This window comes from Coffea arabica, chromosome 6c, assembly GCF_036785885.1.
Source record: "Coffea arabica cultivar ET-39 chromosome 6c, Coffea Arabica ET-39 HiFi, whole genome shotgun sequence".
NCBI classification, from domain to species: Eukaryota; Viridiplantae; Streptophyta; class Magnoliopsida; order Gentianales; family Rubiaceae; genus Coffea; species Coffea arabica.
This window is the reverse complement of record NC_092320.1, coordinates 59,995,970-60,016,626: the sequence shown is the minus strand read 5'-3', so window position 1 is coordinate 60,016,626 and position 20,657 is coordinate 59,995,970. Positions and strand designations below refer to the sequence as shown.

At 39.3% G+C, this 20,657-nt stretch overlaps 1 protein-coding gene across 1 annotated transcript; it reads right to left on the bottom strand.

Annotated features, from left to right (window-relative positions):
* Nucleotides 1-459: 459 nt before the first annotated feature.
* Nucleotides 460-1,190, bottom strand: LOC140008867 (uncharacterized). The gene is made up of 3 exons (XM_072053769.1): nucleotides 905-1,190; nucleotides 753-841; nucleotides 460-549 (listed from the first exon to the last, which is right to left on the bottom strand). The coding sequence occupies exons 1-3, from the start codon at nucleotides 1,188-1,190 to the stop codon at nucleotides 460-462; spliced, it is 465 nt and encodes a 154-aa protein (XP_071909870.1).
* Nucleotides 1,191-20,657: the final 19,467 nt, after the last annotated feature.

The window sequence follows — 20,657 nt, the reverse complement described above, 5'->3', positions numbered from 1 at the left end:
GTGGAGGTGATGGCATATAGTAGTGGAGGGAGCTGTGATGCGGCGGATGGCGGGATGTGGTGTCGATCGAAGGGAGAGGGAAGTGGGAAAGATTGTTGGGGGCGGCGGTGTGCAAAAGAAAAGAAGGAAAAGGGGGAAAAACAGGGGGAGTGGCGGAGAAGAAGAAGGAAAGGAAAGAAAGAAAGAAAGAAAAAAAAGAAAAGAGAAAGAAAGAAAGTTTTTTTTCAAAAAAGTTTTTTTTTCTTTTTCAAAACCTTGTTTCTTCATTCTTTCCAAATTTATATTTCAAAATTCTGAATTTTTGAAAAGAAAACAAAACTTAAGGTTAAAAAAGAAATTTTTTTAAAATTTTTTTGAAGGTTTAAAAAGAAAAAATCATTTTCCTTTTTCTTTTAATAATAATAAATAATAATAATTAATAATTAATAATAATTTTTTTTTAATTCATGCTTTGGGTCGTCAAACACCGTGTGGGCATGCCAAGATTACAAAACGTCCACTGATCTCAGGAGACACAAACACCGCGTGAGCACGCCAAGATTGCACTTCCTGGTCACAGTGAAGGAAAATATTAATATTGATACTACCCAACGGGGAAACGACAAAACGAAAGAAATGAACAACTAAAAACAATAAAACCAATATTCGGGTTGCCTCCCAAAAGAGCTCCTTTTTTTATTGTTTTTGGCTAGACATAGCCCATAATTTGCTTAAACTAAGCAAATCGGGTCCTCCAAATGCATCGTTTCCACCCGTTCAACTGGAGCCCCTTCATAATACGGCTTGAGACAATGACCATTCACCACAAATTTATTCTTCATCCTTAAACTCTGGATCTCCACTGCACCATAATCAAAGACATTAGTTACAACGAAAGGACCGATCCAACGAGAGCGTAACTTACCTGGAAATAACTTCAATTTCGAGTGGTACAGTAGAACTTTTTGCCCACATTCAAACGTCTTCCTAGAGACCTGCTGGTCATGAAATATCTTATTCTTCTCCTTATAAATCATAGCATTCTCGTAGGCTTCATTGCGAATCTCCTCCAATTCTTGTAACTGTAACTTCCTTTGAATTCCGCCCTCATCGATATCTATATTGCATTGCTTGACCACCAAAAATGCTCTATGCTCGAACTCGACGGAGAGGTGACATAGCTTCCCAAATACCAAACGATAAGGGGACATGTCGATTGGCGTCTTGTACGCCGTTTTATATGCTCATAAGGCATCTTCAAGTCTCATACTCCAATCCTTTCTATCGGGTCGAACCATCTTCTCCAAAATCGACTTGATCTCTTGGTTCGATGCTTCCACCTAACCATTTATTTGAGGATGATAGGATGTAGATACCTTATGTAAGACGACATACCTCCTGAAAAGTGCAGCAATCGTCTTGTTGCAGAAATGGGTACCCCGATCACTTACAATCGCTCGCGGCATTTCAAAGCGGACAAAAATCTTAGATTTGACAAATTTTGCAACCACCTTGGAATCATTAGTACGGGTGGACTTTGCTTCCACCCATTTCGAAACATAGTCTATGGCAAGCAATATATATAGAAAACCATAAGACGAAGGAAAAGACCCCATAAAGTCAATACCCCAAACGTCAAAAATCTCAACAAAAATCATTGGGATTTGGGTCATTTGATCCCTACGAGAAATATTACCTACTCTTTGACATTTATCACAGAACTTACAAAATGAGTAGGTATCCTTGAAGAGGGTCGGCCAATAAAATCCACTCTCTAGAACCTTACGAGCCGTCCTCTTTGGTCCAAAGTGACCTCCACACGCAAAACAGTGACAATAAGCTAAAATAGATTGGAATTCATTTTCACTTACACATCTACGGATGATTTGGTCGGCACCACGCTTCCAGAGGTAAGGGTCATCCTAGATATAAGACTTTGCATCACTCCTTAACTTGTCTCTCTTTGCCTTAGGCCATCCTGTAGGAAACTTGTCAGTGACTAGAAAATTAACAATATCAGCATACCAAGGCAAGAATAAATTAATAGAAAATAAATGTTCATCGGGGAAAGTTTCTCTCAACGGGAGGTCGTCTTCAGTGACTTGTACTCGACTCAAGTGATCTGCTACCAGATTTTCTGCCCCTTTCTTGTCTCTGATCTCCAGGTCAAACTCTTGTAGTAACAGTATCCACCTTATAAGTCGCGGTTTTGCCTATTTCTTGGTCAATAGATACCGTAATGCTGTATTATCAGAGAAAATAATAACTTTAACACCTAGCAAATAAGACCAAAATTTCTCTAAAGCAAAAATTACAACTAAAAGCTCCTTTTCGGTGGTCGAATAGTTCAACTGAGCTCCGTTCAAGGCTTGAGATGTGTAGTATATAACATAGGCTACCTTTCCTACTCTTTGACTCAGCACCGCGCCCACTGCATAGTCGCTGGCGTCGCACATGATCTCGAATGGTAGATTTCAGTCGGGCGGTTGGATAATGGATGAAAAGATCAATAGCTCCTTTAACCTATCAAACGCCTTCTTACATGCTTCATCGAACTCGAAGGGCACCTCTTTCTGCAAAAGTTGGAATAGGGGTGCTCCAATTTTCGAGAAATCTTTAATAAATCTTCTATAGAAACCTGTGTGACCCAAGAAAGAATGCACTTCCCGCACACTTGCAGGGTAAGGTAAAATAGATATAACATCTATTTTTGCTTTATCAACTTCAATACCCCTAGACGACACCACATGATCCAAAACTATCCCGTGCTCGATCATAAAATGGCATTTTTCTCAATTAAGCATGAGATTAGTTTTTATACACCTTACCAAAATTAATCTGAGATTATCCAGATAGTTATCAAAACTTTTTCCATACACACTGAAATCATCCATAAACACCTCAATAATCTTCTCAACATACTCCGAGAAGATACTTATCATGCAGCGTTGGAAGGTGACAGGTGCATTGCATAGCCCAAATGGCATCCTTCGATATGCAAATGTTCCAAAAGGGCACGTGAAGGTTGTCTTCTTCTGATCCTCGGATGCGATAGCAATCTGGAAATAACCTGAAAATCCATCCAAAAAACAATAGTAAGCTCGACCTGCTAATCGTTCTACCATCTGATTAATGAAAGGAAGGGGAAAATGATCATGTTTTGTGTTTGCATTTAATTTCCTGTAGTCTATACACTGCCGCCGCTCGATGGACTTTCGAACTGGTACGAGCTCACGCTCTTGATTTGACTCCGTCGTCACCCCTGCCTTCTTCGGGACCACCTGTACTGGACTCACCCAGGGGCTATTTGATATTGCAAAAATTATCCCCACATCCAGCAGTTTCAAAATCTCTTTCTTCACTACCTCCATCATGAGAGGATTTAGTCTCCTTTGAGCCTGCCAAATAGGTTTAGCACCTTTCTCGAGTTGAATTCGATGCATACATACCGCTGGGCTAATTCCCTTGATGTCGGCGATGGTCCATCCTATCGCCTGCTTATGGTCCCTCAAAACCTGAATCAATTTGTCTTCTTGGACTTTTGATAGACTGGCCAAGATGATCACCGATAGTGTCTCCCCCTCACCCAAGTACGCATACTTTAGGTGTTTCGGCAATGGTTTCAACTCTAAGACAGGCGCCTGCACCACAGATGGAAGTAGCTTTTGGTGAGATTCAGGTATAAAAATGGGTGCGAGATCATACCTTATTTTTGTGGTTGGCAACGTTTGCAACGCTCCAATCACGCATTTGAGTTCTTCACTCAACTCTACTCTAGACGTCATCTCTGACTCGAAGTGCCTGGTCAAGGCAACTTCCAATTCATCCCTGCCTTCAATTTCAAAAACCTCCTATACCGTAGGGTCAATAACGTTCATAGAGAAAACGGAGCTAACATTTGAATCTGACGGATATTTCATGGTTTCAGAGATGTTAAAATGAACAATATCACCATCAAATTCCATGGATAGGTTACCCTTATTAACATCAATTTTTGTACGGGCTGTGCTCAAAAAGAGTCTGCCTAATAGTAATAGTGATGGGTCATGGGAGTGTTCATCATCCATATCAAGTACATAAAAATCAGCAGGGAAAATCAATTCATTAATTTTCACTAAAACATCCTCAATCAACCCGTTAGGGTATGCATTAGTTCGGTCAGCCAGTTGGATTATTATCCCAATTTCTTTTAAAGGATCTAAATTTAAAGAAGTATATATAGACTTGGGCATCACATTAATTGAGACTCCTAGATCCAACATGGCTCTATCAATCAAGGCATTACCTATCCTACAGGGAATAGTGAACATACTTGGATCCCTGCATTTCGGTGAAAGTTTCCTTTGCAAAATTGCTGACACGTTCTCCCCCACTATGACTCGCTCATCTCCCTTCAATCGCTTTCAATTGACACACAAGTCCCTAAAAAACTTTGCATATCGAGGTACTTGCTTGATCGCATCCAGTAGGGGAATGTTGATCTCCACCTTGCGAAAGATCTCCAGGACCTCTTTCTCCTTGTCCTGCTTCTTTGGTTTTTCTAACCTGCTAGGAAAGGGAGGTGGATTAGTCCTAACTGCAATGATTGGATCCGAGGTTACCTTTGAATCTTTAGTGTCTCTACCCTCCTCTTCCAACTCTTTCTCGATTCGTTCATCGTCCTTGTCCTTAGGAATCACCGGGTCGGGTCCTTGGATTTCCTTCCGGTTCCTTAGGGTCATCGCGCTTACGTTCTTCGGGTTCACTTCAGGCTGAGACGGCAATTTACCTTGGACTTGGGACTCCAAACGGTTAATTGTTGTAGCCATTTGATTCATCTGATTTCTTATGCTCTGCATTTCGGAGTCCATCTTTTGTTGATGTAGCGCGGTGGTAGCTATCAGTTGTTTCATCATCTCCTCCAAAGTTGGATTAGAGTTCGGTGGCGGAGGTGGTCGAGGTTGATACTGCTCTTGGTACCCTTGTTGTCTATTTGGCACGAAATTAGACTGTCTATTCCCTCCATAGCTGAGGTTGGGATGATCTGTCCAACCAGAATTGTAGATGTTTGAGTAAGGGTAGTACTGCTTTCTTGGCGCGAGCACGTGGCCGGTCATGTTCACTTGCTCTGCATTTTCTTCTTGAACTAGTGGGCACATCTCTGTAGAATGACTCAAAGCAGCACATACCCCACACACCTTGGCTTGTGAGGCACTTCCCACAGCTAGCTGTCGCACAAAGGATGTCAATTTAGAAATTTGTTGTTGGATGGAGGATATTTCTACCTCATTCACCTTATGTGTCGGGACATCCTCCCTAGTACCAAACTGCTGCGAATTTTCAGCCATCCCCTCAATCAACTCCTATGCTGCCCGAGGAGTTTTGTTCACCAACGCCTCTCCACTTGCAGCATCGATTATACTCCTGTCTCTGAAAAGTAGCCCCTCATAGAAATATTGGATGAGCAGCTGCTCACTTATCTGATGCTGAGGGCATTTGATACACAGTTTCTTAAATCTCTCCCAGTACTCATAGAGAGACTCGCTTGGGTGTTGTTTGATGCCGCAGATTTCCTTCCTTAGGCATGCAACTCGAGACGCAGGGAAGTATTTGTCTAAGAATTTCTTCTTCAACTAGTCACACGTGGTGATACTACCTGGTGGTAGGTAATACAACCAGTCTTTCACAGAGTCCTTCAAAGAGAAGGGGAAGGCCCTCATTTTTATCTGCTCTTCTGTGATTCCCGGGGGTTTCATGCTGTTGCAAACTACATCAAACTCTTATAAGTATTTATACAGCTCCTCACCTGGTAAACCATGGAAAGATGGTAAGAAATAAATCAGGTCAAATTTTAACTCAAAAGATATGTTATCATTTAAACTTGGAAAAGTAATGCACAAACTTTGCTGGTTTAAATTAGGCGCAGCCAACTCCCTTAATGTTTGTGCATTTGCCATGGTGATTTCCTCTCGATCCGAGTCACTTGAAGTGTCACCAAATGAATCTACTGGTTCAACTTCTGGCTCAGGTCTCTGAGATGCAGCACTGGAGTGCGCTTCTCTGAGCTGTCTAGTTTCTTTCCTCGTTCTACGCGCGATTTTCTCTACTTCAGGATCGAAAATTAATTCTCCTGTACGAGAAGATCGAGGCATAAACTAGAAAAATACCAGAAAATTAGAATAAAATTAAAATTAAAAAGAAACAAATAATTAACGTCAGTTCCCGGCAACGGTGCCAAAAATTGACAGGAGTCGAGCCTGTGCAATAATAAAAATAAAACCTAAATACCACTAAAAGCAGTCAATAATTAATCCTAGGTACTGGAACAGGGACCCTAGGTGTGCAATTGATTACTTGATTCACCCTGTTTCCGAATAATTTGCTTAATCCGATATACCAGAATTAATTAGTTGACAAAATTTACTAAATAGTAGACAGTGGCAAGTAGGGTCGTCTCCTCAGGAACTGAGGATATTTGTCTCTTTGAGATTCCAATTGGTAAAGGGGGATTTTATCAAACTAAAACTAAAAACAATTAACCAATTCAACTCAAAATAAATAATTAACTAGCACCAATATAGCAGGAATTAAATCAAGAATAAATAAATTCTAACCAATGATACAACTATTCAGACACAGTCCATTTATCTGATCATTGATGCAAGAGAGGTTCACTTAATTTATTAATAAGCTAGTTATAGTTGCCGATGAATTCTAACAACCAATTTTTCCTTAATTTATTGATAACCAAGGTACGACCATTAATCACCCCTAACCAGAAAATACTCCTAGGTACGACTGTAGGAATTAATTTCTCAATTGCATTAATAACTAGAAAAACCTAGTCCTAATTAATAACACGCTACGAGGGTTATTTAAATTAGATTGCACGTTCCCCTAATGTGTAAACACACTAGTTGCCACTTATATTAATCAATCAAACAATTACGGATTTAATTGACTAAATTGGCACGAGATTAATAAATCACATTGAACATCGGGCCCTTGACATCCAATTAATAAAATAATCCCATGAAAATTCAAGTAGAAAACGTGCAAATATTAATAAATTGAGAGAAGCGTGAAAACTAATTAGATCTCACAGATTTTCGGGACTGCGCCGTCGAGTTGACCCTTGACTAGATAGAAAGTTTAGCCACGTCACATAATTAAATCTCCACGCAAATTAATTGATTGCAAAGGCATTGCATTTTTTACTAGAAAGTAAGGAAAAAAAAATATTCTTCCTGTTGAGAAATATTGTCGAATACCTGGCGTGCGTTAAAGGCCAGTCCGAAGAAGAAAAAAACTGAAAACTATGCTAAAGGCTAAAAACTCTTGCCGTATGTACGTTTATGTTCCTTGGAAACCAAAAGAAAATTGACTCTCTCCATCCAAGTGGTCCCTACCGAATTTATAGTACAACTGCAAGAAGGTCCAAAGGCCCCTGAATGTTTTCTCTTTTCTAGTTTCCTATTCCTAGTCAAAAACTCCAATACTCAAAACATTTCTAAAGGAAATGCCATCCGTCTCTAGCATTCCATGGGCCGGGCTTGTGAGGCTTTCTTTTGGAGTCTCCCAAATTTGCATCCAAAAGTCCCTCTTTTTTGTAGTTGTCTGCTCCACTCCCTGAAATTAAATCCAGATACCAAATATGAGTAGATATCAATAATTACCACAATATTTGACAGGGACGAAAGGGAAAATTAATCATAAAATTGCTAACAAATAATACCCTATCACACTAGCATAAAATTACCAGTACAAAGTACTTCAACCATCCAACAAACTTGGATGAGGGGCAGGAGCGGTCATCAGATGGATCGCTCCTGAGCTGTTCACGGCCAGATTTTGGCCCCAAAAAAATGTATGGTGCAAATCACTTCTTGTACCTTGTTTTTAATAACGTGTGTGGAGCTCACAAAAATTTATTCTAAAGTTACACGTTATGCAAACAAAGTTACGCCGTGTGTAAACAAAGTTACACTGTGTGCAAAATACACAAAACCGCCAGGAACAATTCCAACAAACTTCTTTCCTATTTCTGAAATGTTGACTAGCAACCTGCGAAGCAACAAAATTGAGATGACAACAGAGAGACCAATAACCTTCAAGTCGACAGTATAGAGCCAGATTGCCGTAGAGTCGTAGACAGGAGGATGACATCTGCAGTTAAAAAAAAAAAGGGTCTGCAGTTTGAACTTTGAACCCCACTCAGAATATCTAATTTACCAACTAATAATAAAGAAAAAAAAAAGGGAGAACAGCATATAGATGCTTGACTTTGGATTAATTGAGATTGACCAAGATAATTGGGAAGTATCCTACACATGCATGGAATATGCAAGATGTAAAAGAATTTGAATTGCTATTTTCTGAAATTTTTGTAGCAAAATATACTGTAATAATTTGATATGTATAAGGTAAAAAGATGATTAGAAAACATATTCATAAAAAATATAAAAAAAAAATTTGGAGAAAATGACAATCCAAACAAGGCTAATAATGTCTTTTTCTTTTCAACACAGGGAGTATTTTAACTTTGTCAGACTAATAATATCTTGTTAATGTGAATATTCGGTAGTTTACAAACCTTTTGTCGAAAATATTCGGTAGACTATGTTGACCTATTCTTTTGCAGATTGTGTATGTGCTTCTTGGTGGGATATGATCTGACTTTGCCGAGCATTTCTACAGTTGTGCCCTGGTAAATAAGAAATCTAGTACTGCTGTGTATGTTCCACGCCTTCCAGTGCTTCTTTTCAAACAAAAGTAGTTTGTGGCAAAAAAGTAAATTCAGACAACGCCAGAGGGGCAAATATCTGAATTTATTATGTTGTGGTCAAGACTTACTCAATTTTATGATTACGGGCATAATTATTAAACTCGGCCCGAAGAGGAGACCGGCGAAGGAGGTGGGTCAATGGGTCACTGGTTCAACCAGTGAGTGAGTAGTTGAACCAGTGGGTCACTAAATATATTTAATTATTATGTCTTATAATTTTTGATATAGGATATATGATATAAATTGTAATAAACAATGTCATAACAAATGTTCATTTAATTTAATTTGCTATAGAATATTTAATTCATATAAGAATCAGCAAAATATAAATTTAATTAGTAATCCACCAAATTTCAAGTGTAAAATTTTATATGTTTAGTGTAGTTATCTAGGTTACTTACGAATTTTAAGTGCAAAAAATTATTTAAAACAATATTTGTCTTTAAAATAAATTATGTAATATGTTATTTTGAAATCTATTTTATAATTTATAGAATTTAGGGGTCATAAGTTTTTATTAACAGATTTCAAATAAATTTGTTTTGGAGAAATAAAAAAAATAAAGATAAAATTGACAAAACATTCATATAGTTTAAGAATGGTAATTAACTAACATGCAGCAAAGTGGTCTGCTAGTGAGTATGTCATAAACTTATACAAAGATCTAGGTTTGAATCCAAGCAAAGGGTTTGGTAAGATTTTTTTCCTCAAAACCGGCCGGGTTCTCGATTTAATTTGGTTGAACCGCCGGTCCGTTAAAAAGTCAACGGTTCACTTGCAGAAAAGATCTAATTAGCGAACCGGTTCGGTTTAATGGCCGGTTCACTGGGTTGACCAATCGAACCGTTGGGCCGAGTTTAATAACTATGATTACGGGTTTATTTCTGACCTTTTAATAGAGCCTTTGCAATTACTAAACCCTATTGCATTTTTTCACCGCATCCATATTAATATAATAAATAAGATTAAATTTATATATATTAATATCATTTGATACTTGTCATATGTGAAAAAAAATTAAATTTTAAATTTAAACCAAGTCAGCCAAGCTTGAGTTGGCTACTAGGGAGATATTTAAAGATCTCATTGGATGTAGGTCGATAGATCAATTCTCTCCATTTGCAATCTTATATAGGTTTTCTTAAAAATTTCACCTGCGCGTACACAGGCATCCGGCTGGTTTCGTAGCAATTCAATCCCCATTGGTTTCTCCATTGACTATCTCTTTGGTATCGACAAAAAAAGATAAAATTTAAATTTAAATATAAATTAATAGTCATGCATCCAATAATGTTAGTTTATACACATTGAGTATGTTTAAATAAAATATTATTTAAAATATCATTTAAAATAAGTAATATAGTATTTTTTTTATCATGTAATGTGTGAGAGATAAAAAAAGTGATTAGGAAGATCAAAAAAGGTAGTTGTAAAATGTATTTATGAGACAATTGTAAAATAACATTTGCAAATAATGGCTATTTAAACATATCAAATGGGTTTATTTGAATTTAATTTTTTTTCATTTATTATTTAACTGCATCAATAACATGTCTTTCAACTAACTTTTTATACTCTCAACAGTCTTTTTATCTCGCATATTATATTGCCCTAAAAGTGCTCTATAATTTTATTTCAAATAAAATTTTCAAATAATCTGCTACCCAAACACATAAATCTAGGTTTGGATTGTAAATGTTTTAGTTACATCATGCAATGCATTTTAAAATTATTTTTTATCTCACATGCATCATATTATATTATATAAAGTGTAGTATTCAATTTTTTTCCTAAATAACCTCCTATTCAAACAGACCCCAGTCGTAGTCCTTCATTTCAAATTAGATGCTGATAATGAAAATTTATTTTTTTTTTAAAAAATGTTCACATGCATGGGAAATTCTAGCTAGCAAATAGCCATGGGAGGAGCAATGGGTGATGGGGTATATGCCTATAAATCCCTGTGCGGGGCCTAGGCTAGTAGTACTAGTCCTAGTTCCAGTAGTCTTGCATGAACAGGACCACGGGCAGGGTGTAACCGTTTCTAGCGGTTTTGTGCATTTTGCACATCGCGTAACTTTGTTTGTACACAGCGTAACTTTATTTACATAACGTGTAACTTTAGAACAAATTTTTTTGAGTCCACACGCGTTATTAAAAATGAGGCACAAGAAGTAATTTGGATCGTACATTTTTTTGGGACCAAAATCTGGCCGTGAACAGCTCAGAAGCGGTCCATCTGATGACCGCTGCTACCCCTCATCCGAGCAGCTAGCAGAAGTGTAATGCCCGGTGCAACCCAATGAGTACAAACAATTGCACAATGATGCACAAAGATATATCAAATTTAAGCACAGTAAAGAAAACTTAATTAAAGAGAAAAGATAAGAAATGCAAACCAAATATCAATCCAATAGCCTCTTCAATTGATGGCGATGCTAACCAAGATGTACAAGTGAAGGTTCACTCCTTCCTCACCCCAAATACTCTTTGGTTGAGCCAAGGAGTTTTACAACAATTCTAGTTAACCCTCAACAACCTACACTTGAAAGATCACTCACCCAATTAAGAACTATTTTATACAAATGAGGCAACCTTCACCAAGGTTTTACCACTCCAAGTGATAGGTTCACCTTCACCAAGGTTTTCACTTGAGCAACCTCACAACCCAACTTTCCCAACCCCTTATACAACCAACAAAGAATCTTTCTACTCAAAAATCTCACTTGTAAACTTGTATTTTATGTTGGCAAAAGTCCCTTGTCTTCTTGTGCTTTGGGGTGTTTATAGAAGGTGAGAAATGGCTTCAAAAGGCTCTCCAACGGTCAAATATTAAATGCTGTCAAAACTAGCCGTTGGCCTGTCGGACGTCCGAGACCTCCTGTCGGACGTCCGAACCCTGCGTCCAAACCACCTGTCGGACGTCCGAACCCTGCGTCCGAACGTAGGCAGAGAGTCATCAAATCTTTGCGAAATTTCTCGGACGTCCGATGCGATCGATGTGCGTCCGAGGCGTGCGTCCGATCCTTCCGGACGTCCGATGCTTCCTCACGAGCGTCCGACAGAGTTTCCTTCTTGATGTTCTTCATTCTTTCGGACGTCCGATAGCGTCCGACATGAGTGCCCTGTTTTTGCTTCTTCTTTTATGCCACAAGAATCTGTTCTAACAAATTACTCACATAAAAACATTAGCCCAAATCTACATTTTGGTTTGTTAATCATCAAAACCAAGGATTGATCGACCAAGGTCAACAATCGCCCCCTTTTTGATGATGACAAACAAAATGAAGATTTCTTTTATCAAATAAGTTCAAATAAAGCTCCCCCTTAGAAAGTGCCAACATACAAAGAAATTTCAATAAATCCTACTCCCCCTTTTGGCATCAATCAAAAACAAACTCCCCCTTTATTTTTCAAATCAAAACCATATTGAATATCAAAATTTTCAATTGTACTTACAACCATATAGCACTTCTTGGATCAAATCATCATGATGTGCCTAAATATGAGAAATTTCATTTGGTACCCTTTCTTTATAGGGTCCTTGGGAGATAATACGACATGATCTAGCAATCCACATGAATTTCATGCCTTTTCTCATATTTTTCTTTACATAGCAATCATTTTGCATATGTCCAAATTTGCAACAAAAGTTACACATGATAGAAGTATTTTGCACATAGGTGGATTTAATGCAACTAATTTTCTTACTTCTTATCATAGCAAACTTATTTGTGCCTTGAAAAGATTTGCTTTCTTTTGTTTGAGAAAACTTTTGTTTTTCATTTTGGAGAAACTCGTTCAAGTCATTAATTTTTTTCTTTAACACATTTTGTTCCTCCAACATTTTTTCATAAAACTTTGTTTTCTCTTCTAACTTCCTTTTCAAATTATTTTTGCAATCAAAAACACTTTTTTGATTTTTTAAATCATCATTTTCCATTCTCAAACATTTGTTTTCTTGAAACAGTTTGGAGTTTTCTTCCAACAAATCATTTATTTTTGTTTTCAAATCTTTATTTTTAACATAAGATTTTCTCAAACTTTTATGCATTTTAATCATAAGAATTTTCACATCATCATCTTCATTATCTTCATCACAAGAAGAGTGATAAGAACTTACCTCATCTTCTCCAACGGCCATTAGTGCCATTTGGGCCAACTCTTCTTTTTCTCTTTTTGAATTACATTCATCCCATGTAATTTTGCAATCTCCTCTTGAGCATCTCTTGTTGAAGGTCTTCTTGGAACTTTTGATGTGAGGAGTTATATCATTGTCCACTTCCATGATTTCATTACCCATGAAGGATGGGTTATCCCCCACTTGAGATGCTTTAAAAGCTACGCCTCTCTTATACATTCTTGCATTTTCTTCCTCTTGCACTTTGAATTTCAGCTTTAATTCATAAGAGGTTAGGGTATCCACAAGAGATTCAATGGACATAGAATTTAAATCCTTTGCCTCTTCTATAGCATTTATTTTGTTTTCCCATTCTTTTGGTAAGGCATTCAAAATCTTTCTATTTTTCTCACCCAAAGAGTATTCTTTTCCAAGCAATTTAAGATCTTCAATAATGTCACAAAATCTACTACACATCTTATCAACATTTTCAAGAGGATGCATTTTGAAAAATTCATATTGAGAAACAAGCAAAGATTTCTTTTGTTCTTTAATATCTTGGTTACCTTCATGAAATACACACAATTTATCCCAAATATCTTTAGCTGATTTACAACCTTTAATCCTACTAGATTCATTTACATCTAATGCATTGTACAATATACACATGGCCTTGGCATTCAAAGAAAGGTATCTCTTGTCTTTTTCATTCAATTCTTGTCTAGTCTTTAATCTACTCAAATTGGTGGTAGAGTCAACTATTCTAGCTTCATAAGGACCATCTTCTACTACATACCATAATTCAATATAAACGGATTGTAAGAAAATCATCATTCTTTGTTTCCACATGCTAAAATGAGAACCATTAAACATAGGTGGTCTATCAATAGATTGCCCTTCTAAAAAAGAAACTTTTATGGTTGCCATAATCTTTACTCTAAGCGGTTAAACTTGATCAAAAGAGACCAAACTCTGATACCAATTGTAATGCCCGGTGCAACCCAATGAGTACAAACAATTTCACAATAATGCACAAAGATATATCAAATTTAAGCACAATAAAGAAAACTTAATTAAAGAGAAAAGATAAGAAATGCAAACCAAATATCAATCCAATAGCTTCTTCAATTGATGGCGATGCTAACCAAGATGTACAAGTGAAGGTTCACTCCTTCCTCACCCCAAATACTCTTTGGTTGAGCCAAGGAGTTTTACAACAATTCTAGTTAACCCTCAACAACCTACACTTGAAAGATCACTCACCCAATTAAGAACTATTTTATACAAATGAGGCAACCTTCACCAAGGTTTTACCACTCCAAGTGATAGGTTCACCTTCACCAAGGTTTTCACTTGAGCAACCTCACAACCCAACTTTCCCAACCCCTTATACAACCAACAAAGAATCTTTCTACTCAAAAATCTCACTTGTAAGCTTGTATTTTGTGTTGGCAAAAGTCCCTTGTCTTCTTGTGCTTTGGGGTGTTTATAGAATGTGAGAAATGGCTTCAAAAGATTCTCCAACGGTCAAATATTAAATGCTGTCAAAACTAGCCGTTGGTCTGTCGGACGTCCGAGACCTCCTGTCGGACGTCCGAACCCTGCGTCCGAACGTAGGCAGAGAGTCATCAAATATTTGCGAAATTTCTCGGACGTCCGATGCGATCGATGTGCGTCCGAGGCGTGCGTCCGATCCTTCCGGACGTCCGATGCTTCCTCACGAGCGTCCGACAGAGTTTCCTTCTTGATGTTCTTCATTCTTTCGGACGTCCGATAGCGTCCGACATGAGTGCCCTGTTTTTGCTTCTTCTTTTATGCCACAAGAATCTGTTCTAACAAATTACTGACATAAAAACATTAGCCCAAATCTACATTTTGGTTTGTTAATCATCAAAACCAAGGATTGATCGACCAAGGTCAACAAGAAGGTACGACTCTGAAACGATACTCTGAAACTGCTACACCTTCAGACAACGAGCCATTGTCACCGAAAAAGCAATCTACTTAAAACCCGCTTTCGAGCGCTCCACTCATCCCTAACCTTTTAGGGGTTGTAGAGGGAAATTCTTGATCTGATGAGTTGGTCAATGGGGTTGGTCAAACTCAAGAACATGCCGTTGCTGTGAAGTTGGGAGGTATTTCTTCTACCCTTTTCAACAGTTCAACAGAACCCTTTGTTTGGATTCTACAAAGTATTGGAGCGAATCTGGGTGGGTCAATAACTCTTTACTAATATTCGAATCAAATCATCAAAACATTGTACAAATGTGACGAGTGCCGTAAGGGATGAGGCCTCTACTTGTTATCAGTTGATATCAGTCTGATTTTAACTAGATTTTTAAGCAAAGCTCCCAAAAATTTTACTTATTCTAGTTTGTTTGTTGATTTTTATTTGTTTACATCATTAACATATTTTTTAAATTATCATTTTATTTCATGTACATCACATCAAAAAATATTACAGTATTTTTTTTTCAAAATATTATCTCAAATAATCTATTATCCGAATACATTTACTTACTTTTCAAATCCATACATTTTTTTTTAATGCTCTTTATTAATAAAAACGAAATTACAACCACATCGGGCAGTACCCAAAATGGGCCATCCTATACCTTTCTCAGCCTAACACGTCTAATTGATGGCAAACCCAATCTGTTTAACCTAACCTCCCCCCGAGCCAACACGGGAAGATCCAACTCACTATCATAAACTCTAACCAACAGTTGCGAATGAGAGACACCCACATTGGACAAAATATCAGCAACCTTATTCGCCTCTCTGTAGCAGTGCACGAACCTAGCCTCCCCCACCAAGTGCCAAATTTGCTCCACTTCTCTCCTAATGTGCCAGGGGCAGTGATAGCGTCGTTGGAGGATTTCCGTTAGCAACAACGAATCAGACTGAATCACCCTGGGGGCAACTCCCTTTTCAAGACACAGCTGAATCCCCAATAAGGCGGCCAGCGTTTCAGCGCGAAGACTAGAACCCTCACCCAGGTAAGCCGAAAAAGCCACTAATACATGGCCACCGGAATCCCTAAGCACTCCACCTCCACCGCTCACTCCAGGGTTACCCTTAGCACACCCATCCGTATTAAGCGTCGTGCATCCATATCCCCCTGCCTCCCAGCGGACTATCCTGCACTCATACAAATACGGCGCTTGAGACACTCCCGTATAGAAAACCTGGAAATTACTCCCTTGAACGGCCACCTTGAAGTGGATCTCAAATGCCTCCTTCACATCCTGGAATACTGCACCACATATCTCCTTCGCCCGAACCCTTGCCCCATCGAACACCACTCGACACCTAGCCTTCCAAATGTTCCAACAAATAAATATCGGGGTAACAGAACAGACGAATCTCTGTTCGCCCGACGGAGCCAATGACAACCACCAGGCAAACAAATGTGACCTAATGCTAGAGCTATCACTAGCTATACCACATATACTCTGAAAGTAATTCCAGACCTCCAGTGCCAGTTGTCCCGTGGAGAATATATGTTCCAACGTCTCACCCGTTGCATCCACACAACAAAAACATTTTGACACCAACTTGAAACCCATCTCACCTAGGACATCATCTAACGGTAAGCGCCGCATAAGCAAGCGAAGCATGAAAAAAGATACCCTCAACGGTATCCTAGCCTGCCATATACGGGACAATTCCAGCGAGGTAGTGCGTCCCTGCCTTACCTCCTGATACGCAGATGCCAAAGTGAATGCCCCCGACTTCATAGGCATCCATACCACTTGATCTGTCCCCCTCCCACTAGGAACCGGAGTTTTCATCACCAAATCCACAGTGTCAGATGGGAGAATCTGCAGCAAACGACCCCTGTCCCAGGCACCATTAGTCATAACATCTGCAAATGAACTGGTTGGCACCACTGGGGCTCTAAGGAAAAGACCTCCACTTCCCACCCAGTTGTCATACCAAAAGTCACAGTCCCCATCATTTAACAACCATAACATTGATAGTTCCATCTGGCGGCTCACATCAAGCATGCGCCTCCATGTTGCTGAAGCAGATTGAGCCCAGCCCACCTGACATGGGTGAACCCCTTTGCAATACTTTGCCCTCATGAAGGATACCCACAAAGACGATCCTGTGCGCAAGATCCACCATAACTTACATGAGAAAGCCTTATATACGTCTCGGACCCGCCGAAATCCCGCGCCTCCCTCCTTCTCCGGATAACACAGCTGGGACCACTTTATCCAATGATGCTTATTCAGCTCGTCAGACGATCCCCACAGGAAAGTAGCGCATAACCGCTCAATATCCTTAAAAATAGCCATCGGAATGACTGCAGCGGATAGAAGATGCGTCGGAATTGCCGAGAGCACATGCTTTATTAGGACTAACCTCCCCCCAGGTGACAAAAGCTTTGACCGCCAGGAAAGGATTCTTGCTGAGATGGAATGACACACCTCCCCAAAATACGCGGATTTAACTCTGCCTACATAAAGAGGAAATCCCAGATACCGAACCGGGAACTGTTGCCTTGGAAAACCTGTAATACGCTCTATTACCCTTCGGCGAGAGAGACACACTGATGGGTGCACTAAATATCCACTTTTCTGGGGATTTACCAATTGACCAGATGCCCTTTGATACATCTCCAATACCTGCATAATGTCTTTTAAAGATCTGGCAGAGCCATTCGCAAAAATAAGTACATCATCCGCAAAGGCTAGATGAGTAACCGTAGGACATCCCCTGGGAACAGTGAACCCCAAGAATCCGGACTGCAAAGCTAGGCTATTAAGCCCTCGGGATAAGACCTCAGCTCCAATGACAAACAACGCTGGCGATAGCGGATCGCCCTGGCGAACGCCCCGACTCGATTTGAAAAATCCATACGATGCCCCATTGATAATGACTGAAAACCAAACATTAGACAACAATCGCCACACCATGTCAATAAACCTTTCACCAAATCCAAATTTACGCAAAACGTTTACAGTGAAAGTCCAAGACACACGATCATACGCCTTTGCCATGTCAAGCTTTACCGCTACATTACCCCCCTAGACTTGTGTTTGATCCCCGACAGAAGCTCCTGGGCTAGGAGATAATTTTCTGTGATGTTTCTGCCCTTGACGAACCCTGTCTGCTGAGAAGATATAACCTTGGGCAGTATGACTGCCAACCTATCCGCCAAAATCCTAGACAACACCTTATTAAAAAAATTGTACAAACTAATCGGACGAAATTTAGAAAAATCCTGAGGGTTAGGCACTTTGGGAATTAGGACAATGGATGTAGAGGTCACAAAGCGAGGCAACTCTGCCCCACAAAAGAAGCTTAAAACAGCAGTATAAACATCTTGCGCAATAATGTCCCATGCAAATGTAAAAAACTGACCGGTGAAGCCATCTGGGCCTGCTGCACTATCCCCGTCCATCTCAAACACCACCCGCTTCACCTCTTCAATCGTTGGACAAGCTTCAAGAGCCATCCTATCTGCTTGGTTAACAACATTTGGAATTAGATGGGCCCACTCGTTCGATGTCCCCTCAGTAGCAACCGAGAACATATCCGTAAAATATTTTACAGCCACATCGGCTATCCCCTCATCATCCTCTACCCATGCACCATCCTCATTCTTCACTCTGTGGATCGCCCCCTGAGCTCTACGTTGCTGAACAGTTGCATGGAAAAATCTAGAGTTCCTATCTCCGTAACGAAGCCACTTGACTCTAGCCTTCTGTCCCCAAAACTTCTCCTCATTCAAAAGTGCATTCCGTAGCTCAGCCTGGGCTTGATTCAGCTTGACTTGAGCCTCCGTAGAGGCATCCTCCTCCGTGCGGTTCTCCGCAGCTAAAACCTTCTCCTCTGCCCTCCGAACATTCTCAAATACATTCCCGAAGACCCCCTTATTCCAATCTTGGACGGCCCTCCTAGTGCGCAGGAGCCTGGAGCAAAGAGCCCGCAAAGGTGATCCAGGAGTCTCCTCCTGCCAGGCTTGACGAATCACATTGAGTAACCCAGGATTCGTAGTCCAAACGTTTAAGAATCGGAAGGCCCTGGGTTTATTACCCATGCGTGAAGAGAATGAAATCTTGAGCGGCGCATGATCCGATGGGTGACGTGCCAGGTGGACCACCGCTAAATTTTGTGCCCCCTCAGCAAACCCACCATTGATGAGTACCCTGTCCAATCGCTTCCAGATTCTAGCCCGTCCTTGCCGATTATTGCCGATTATTTCAAATCCATACATTTGCATGTTAATCTTTACATATATAATCTCAGCGCAGAAAATGCACTCTTAATTGGCACTCTTAATGCATGTTTGCCTATTCAGAATATTGAAAAATTTCCTTGCATTTTGTTTCTTGTAAAATTTGCAACATTTTGAAAAAAAAAATTAGTTACTCACAGAAATTTCAATAACCGTATCTATCATTAACTTCCTATATTTATTCAATACGTTTCTTTCTTAGGAACTAAACTTTCACCAAACCCATCCCCCCAACTTATCATTCCTTAGATGCGTGAAAATCAAGAAATAAAAGATAATGACAAGAGCTCCTAGTTCTAATCGTCATCACACTCATCACATCAATACTCATTTACGATTAGCTACTTTTCCTGCAGACTTATTAGAAAAATTCAAATTCTCGTCCGGACTTAAAATTTTGCAAGATCCCACCTTGAAATTAATCAGAATGTGAATTAAATTCGTCATGGCATGGAGAGCCCGAAGAACAAAAGGGCAAGCCAGCCTTTTCTTGCTTGCTTTCGAGGATGGAATCATGTGAACAGTATTGTGATGGGGAAGAATGGGTCCAAAAATTGTGGCCTGACTTCATTGAAGTGGGATAAGGGGCAGGGACGGTCAACAGAAGGACCGTCCCTGAACAGTTGATGGTCAGGATTTGGCCACAAAAAATTGCAGGTTCACATCACTTCTTGTACATCGATTTTCACAATGTGTGTGGGGTTTACAAAATTTTGTTTTAAAGTTACACGTTGTGCAAATAAAATTATGTCGTGTGCAAATAAAGTTACGCAGCGTGCAAAATACACAAAATTTGACAACCGAGCAAAGGCAAGGGAAAGGGAATTTTGGTGGGATATTAAAAGTAAAGGGGTGCATTATGACAAAATTCACATGTAGCACAACATTCTATTTTCGTTTAAGATAGGCCCGGCATTTTGCCCCCAGCTTTGCCTTGCAATTATATGTACTTGTAAAATTTTTTTTCTGTCTTTTCTTTTTTGCCTGAGCTTGGCTGCACTTGACAAAGGGACACTTCCCTTGGGGCCAAGTACACTAATTAATACATTTTGACTCTGCCACTCCTCCTCATTTCGGTGAGTACTATTCATCATGGACCAAAAGCATATGCAGTGAGAATTGGAGTAAAATCGTGGTTCAAATTTTGCTTGCTCGTACCCGGTCCTTTCGGTCGGTCATATGAATGCATTATTGAACTTCAGGCCGTCTCATTTTTCTGGTCTTCACCTTTGATTTCCAAACTTCCCAGTCTTGTCCATGCTATCTTTGGCAAAAAAAAAAAAAAAAATTTCAAAACCATATTAGATTTTAAAAAGCAAATAAATATTTACAAGAGATTATTATGTCCAAGATGATTTTGAGAATTACTTAATCAAACTTGAAAAGCAAATAAGAACATGCATGCACGATGGACTGAGTATTTTTTTCGGAACTATATCATTGGCTTGAAAATTGTACAGTCAAAACACAACAGACAATAAACGTTGGTAAACTTGGTGAGCCTCTATTAGACCCTTGAGTATAATAGTAGTGATGGCAACAAC

What these genes read in the sequence shown, in the direction of transcription:
- LOC140008867 (XM_072053769.1), bottom strand. Translation starts at nt 1,190, where the DNA reads ATGTCCCCTTATCGTTTGGTATTTGGGAAGCTATGTCACCTCTCCGTC. An exon ending in GAAATTGAAGTTATTTCCAG is followed by an intron (nt 842 to 904) that starts GTAAGTTACGCT and finishes ATTATGGTGCAG; the next exon opens with TGGAGATCCAGAGTTTAAGG. An exon ending in AAGGGGCTCCAGTTGAACGG is followed by an intron (nt 550 to 752) that starts GTGGAAACGATG and finishes CACTGTGACCAG; the next exon opens with GAAGTGCAATCTTGGCGTGC.